This window comes from Triticum dicoccoides, chromosome 2A, assembly GCF_002162155.2.
Source record: "Triticum dicoccoides isolate Atlit2015 ecotype Zavitan chromosome 2A, WEW_v2.0, whole genome shotgun sequence".
NCBI classification, from domain to species: Eukaryota; Viridiplantae; Streptophyta; class Magnoliopsida; order Poales; family Poaceae; genus Triticum; species Triticum dicoccoides.
In genome coordinates this window covers 676,489,183-676,494,026 of record NC_041382.1, presented here as the reverse complement: position 1 = coordinate 676,494,026, position 4,844 = coordinate 676,489,183, and the positions used below count along the sequence as shown (strand labels likewise).

Genomic DNA, 4,844 nt, shown 5'->3' with positions numbered 1-4,844 from the left:
CAATAAAAGCTCAAGGTTCGTGAGCCACTTGGAATTGACTTGTTTTTTGGCTTGAGCGGCGCAAGATCGACTCATATTTTGGCTTGACCGAGACCGACTTTGAAAAAAAGAGCCGAGTATGAACACTTTAAGTAGCTTGATGGAGAAATGAGTTGATCTTGATTCAACCGCTCGCTTGATTTTAGCTCGATATCATATAATTATATCAAATAATCTTGATATGTATTAAAAAGATAAACTTTATTGCCATGTATGTCGTGTACAATTTTTTCTCTATTTTACCAACTAGAAAACACGAGAGCTTAATTAGAGATAATTAAGCCTCAATCTTATAGAGCCTTGAACTAGAAAGAGAAGAAAAATAAGGTGCATTTGCTCTCGAACTTTGGCCCATCTTTTGCTCTGTGCCACAGGCTCCTTGCTATTTGTGTCACAGGCTCCACCTTCGTCTTTCTTTTCTGAAGATCTTTGAGCAATCTCCTTGACAAGAGATCTCTTTGAACAATCTCCCCATCCACAAAGCGCTCGTGTGTAAATCACAACAAACCCCACTCGTGTTTTACGTATATCACTACAGAACAGAGCAGCAGTATTCGTAAATCACAACAAACCGCTCGTGTGGTATATCACATCAGAACAGGGCAGCAGAGTATTCAGTCGTCGCCTGAAACACCTTTGTTTTCCTTTCTAGAGACGGATCTTTGAACAATCTCCCCATCTACAAACCGCTCGTCCGTAAATCACAACAGAGTATTCAGTCACTCCGAATGCGATACAAGTACTAGAAACATCGACAAGCATTTCCTTCATGGAAAAAAAGAAGGAAAAGCATTGCTCTGTGTGTTCACTTCAAATGTTCACTTCAAACGTTTCATAAACACTATGTTGCACTACATTATTGTTCATCTCTACGAGATCAGATCTCTTGTTAAACAAATTAACCGTATGCTTGCACAGGGAATTAATGCCAGTACCATACCCACTTGGTAAGTTGGTATTAAGTTGATTTTAGAGTCATGTAGAAACAAACAGAAGGACCTTGTCTCTTCTGCACATCCTTTTTTTTTGTGAAAAGAGATAAGAGGCATCCACAAGCACAGTTGCCCAAACTCGGCAATTTATTCATCATAAACTCGGACATCCACAAGCACACACCATAGTACACCCAGCATCCAGACCCTCTCCAAACTTCGACCACGGAAACATACTGCTAGAGCACTACTAGGACAACTAGTTCGCAACAGAAGTCTAAACACGCACTCGGTCGGATAGCACAAACAGGTGGTAAACGTCGTCGACTTGCTCGCGCGGCGGGCGCGGCGGCGATCAAACGCGCGCACGGATCAGCAACCGTGCGCTATGTCGTTTATCATCATCCACGCATCGGCCGCGCGCCGGAGCACGAACCTCCTCCTCAAGCCCCCTGCGCCTGGTCGATGCGGGTCTGCGCGGCGTCCTTGATGTCGCGGGCCTTGGACGCGAGCCGCGCCTTGGCGTGGTCCAGCTGGTCGGCGCCCGGCGGGTGCTTGCCGGTGAGGTACTTGTACATCCACGAGAACACGGACAGCGCCGCCACGCCCAGCCCGCCGGACGTCACGAACCCCGCGGACATGAGCGCCAGCGCGATGGCCGCCGGCACCAGCACCGGGCTGAAGATGACCAGCACGGGCGTCGCCACGGTGAGCGCGATGACGGTGCCGGCCAGGATCAGCCCGGACAGCACCAGCAGTGACCCGGCTGCCGTGGCCGCCGTCGCGGCCTTCAGAGCGCACATCATCGCGGGCTGCTTCTGCTGCTGCTGCTCGTGGTGGTCGCCGCCGTAGCCTCCGTGGCCACTGCGGTCGCCGAAGGCGCCGCCGCCGCCTAGGACGCCCCTGTCTCTGTGGTGGTCAGCCGCCATGGGAACGAAGGTGCGTGTGGAGGGAGGGGAAGTACCGGAGCACGCTCGCTGTGAGTGAAGGGAGCGAGGGGAAGGGGAGTGAGGTTATAGAGGAGCGCGGTGCATGGGTTTACGTGGAGGAGGCCGGAGCTGGAGCGGCCGCGTGGGACGCATGCGAGCACTCGTGTCGGGCGCGCCGCGACACCTGTGCTGGTGCGGCGGGCGCGGTGTCGCCGTCCCCGGCTGGCGATATGTACGAGATCCTGGCCGTGGTTCGATTTGCCGCTGGTTGAAAGGTCCCGTGGGCTCGGTGCACTGGGCTAAGTCCGTCCATGCGTTGATTGAAATGTGCGGGCCTAATACTTCATTTCTTAGCTCAGATAAATGGAAATATTTTCTAATAAAAAAGATAAACAGATAATCTTCTAGAGGTTCCAGCCAGCCTTTTCCGCATTTGGGAACCTTCTAGGAGGTTCTGAACCGTTTTTTTTTCTGTTTCTGTTTCTTATTTGATTTTATAATTCCCTGTTTCTTTTTTTGCTTTTCTCTCCTTTCTTCTCTTTTAATGTTTTTTATTTTAAATTATGTTTTATTTTTTTATATTTTTTCCAATTGTTTGTCTATGTGGTCATGTTTTTCAAAAAATGTTCACGATTCCAAAAATCATTCATGTTTTCAAATGTATTTTGGAGTTTCAAAAAATTCATGTTTGCAAAAATTATTCTAGTTTCAAAAATTGTTTGCTAGTTTCAAAAAATGTTTGTGTCTTCAATTTTTATTCAAGGCAGTTTTAAAAAATGTGTGTGTTTCCTAAAATTGCTCACGTTTTTTAAATTATGTTAATAATTTCAAACAATGTTCTAGTTTTTTTTAAATATTTAAGTTTATTGAAAATTTGTTCACAAAATTAGAAAAGTGTATGTGTTGCGTTAAGCATTCTTTTTTTTGGAAAATAATCTGGATTTTTATAAGCATGAATAAAAAATGTTCGTATTTCCCAAAAAAAATCGCATGCTCGAATTTGTTTGGGAGATTTAAAAAACGTTCATGTTTGCAAAAAAGTTTCACATTTTTGAAAATTTGTTCACAAATTCAAACAATGTTCGGAATTTTCAAAAACATTCCTGTTAAAATTTATGCATAAATGTCCAAAATGTTCATGTTTTGAAATTATTTTTGCAAATTCGAAAAATTTGTTCACAAATTTATAAATTTGTTCGTATTTTCAAATTTTGTTTATGAGTTTAAAAAAACTTTCCTTTTTTAAAAACAATGTTAGTGTTTTCAAAAAATGTTCACGTTTTCAAATTTTTGTTCAGAATTTCAACCTTGCTCACAGATTGAAAACAGTTCACTGTTTTCAGAAAATATGAGTTTACTAAAAATAATTCACGAATTTCAATAGAGGTTGAGTTTTTAAAATATTGCCATTTTGAAAAACTATTCTAGTTCGCAATTTAAAATGTTTCTGATTTGCCACTACCTTTTAGTTCTTATAGTTTCGAGCTGATATCTTATCTCTACTCCTAATGAAGCAGTTGGTGAATAGTATGTGCGGTTTATTTTTGCTGTTTTTTTTCCATCATCCTCCCACCTTTGGTTTTTTTCGTCATCCTCCCACCTCCGTTAACTCGCAACCCTCCCGCGAAAAAAAACCCCACCAGAGGAAAACCCGCTCCTCGATATTCCTATCCCCATGACGTACGACATCCTTCGCCGCCGCCCCATCTCCGATCTCCCTTCGCCGCCGCCCTCGCACTCGCATCAAGTCGCCGCCGATCCCTGCGCCACCTCCACCCTGCGCCACCACTCCTATGACGCCGCCTCCCGCCAGTCTCCACCAGCACCGCGACGTGCGTGGCCTCCACACGCGCCGTCACTGCCCCTCGAGGTCCGGCCGTCGTCGAGGGCGTATCCATCCAGCAGTGCGCCGTCACCTCCCTTCCAGATCCGGCCGTCGTCAAGGCCGTATCCATCCAGCAGCACGCTGGCATCCCAATCATCACCTTCCGCGGTGTCATCGCCCAGGCCCAGTCTGGGGCCGGCAAGACGTCCATGATCTCCCTCTTCGTCTGCCAGGTTATCGAGACCAACGTCCACAAGTAAGATGCCCGGCCCTCCCCTCCTTCTACCATCGCTGGATTTGTCAAATTGATTGTTTGGGCAAAGAATTTGATTTTAGGGTTAACTTGTTCATCTTGGATTGCCATCACCCGCTAGAACATGTCTCATTCGCGGAGATTCATTCATGTGTCGGACCGCATGTGCTCATCATATATTTTGTGGCTGGATGTGTGATTTCAGCATACACACTTGACAGTATACGTTGGACACTGTTTCACCATCATTTAACAATGTAATGCATCAGCTTTCTATGATGCATATGCACTTGATTCAAAAATAAATTTGTGGAACCTGTTAAAACAATACACTAGCTTTGATAATGTATACATAGCACTTGCTCTGAAAGAGTGAAGCTGAAGTTAATATCGGGTACACCGTTGATTATGTAGGGTGCAGGCATTAGCGACGACATGGACAGGGGCTTCACTGACAGGAAGAACTTGCTCATGGACCGCAGGACCATGGCTCCCAAGATCGACGACCTCAGGTCTCAGCCGTGCCTTTAGGGTTCCTCTCAAGAATTACACACAAGGTCCTGTTCCCAGTTGTGTTAACCTGACTGACGGCTGATTCTGCATGATTCCCTTGATTTGTGCATGACACATCTTCGTTCATTTGCAGTTTCTTACTCGAGGTACCGACCCTGAGGTCCTTCTTGGTGCCACATGTGGTTGGTGGGCTGCATTTTTAAGTTGGTATGATGAACTGGACTTTGTAAATGAGCACATATATACACTGAATCCTGGTAAATGGCAGCTGAATTTCAAGTACAGGGGACTCTTCTGCCCGATCACAGTTTTCACACATTAATAACTATATGGCTCCATCAGCGTGAATTCAT

General features: G+C 45.5%; 2 protein-coding genes across 3 annotated transcripts in view; one reads left to right on the top strand and one right to left on the bottom strand.

Moving 5' to 3' along the window:
- Positions 1–1,087: 1,087 nt before the first annotated feature.
- LOC119351846 (oleosin 16 kDa-like) lies at positions 1,088–1,963 on the bottom strand. The gene has a single exon (XM_037618637.1). The coding sequence runs from the start codon at positions 1,898–1,900 to the stop codon at positions 1,415–1,417; it is 486 nt and encodes a 161-aa protein (XP_037474534.1). The 5' UTR covers positions 1,901–1,963; the 3' UTR covers positions 1,088–1,414.
- Positions 1,964–3,560: 1,597 nt separating this feature from the next.
- Positions 3,561–4,844, top strand: part of LOC119356171 — a 3,269-nt gene continuing 1,985 nt past the window's right edge. The window contains exons 1-3 of one of the 2 annotated variants that reach the window (XR_005171854.1): positions 3,561–3,981; positions 4,393–4,535; positions 4,625–4,698. Coding sequence is in view for 1 of the 2 variants with exons in the window: in XM_037623099.1 (XP_037478996.1) it covers positions 3,694–3,981; positions 4,393–4,490; positions 4,625–4,694 (456 nt within the window). In the remaining variant the exon portion in view is untranslated. Of the gene's footprint in view, positions 3,982–4,392; positions 4,536–4,624; positions 4,820–4,844 lie in introns of those variants that run through there. The other variant, XM_037623099.1, reaches the window with a different exon arrangement.

What these genes read in the sequence shown, in the direction of transcription:
- LOC119351846 (XM_037618637.1), bottom strand. Translation starts at nt 1,900, where the DNA reads ATGGCGGCTGACCACCACAGAGACAGGGGCGTCCTAGGCGGCGGCGGC.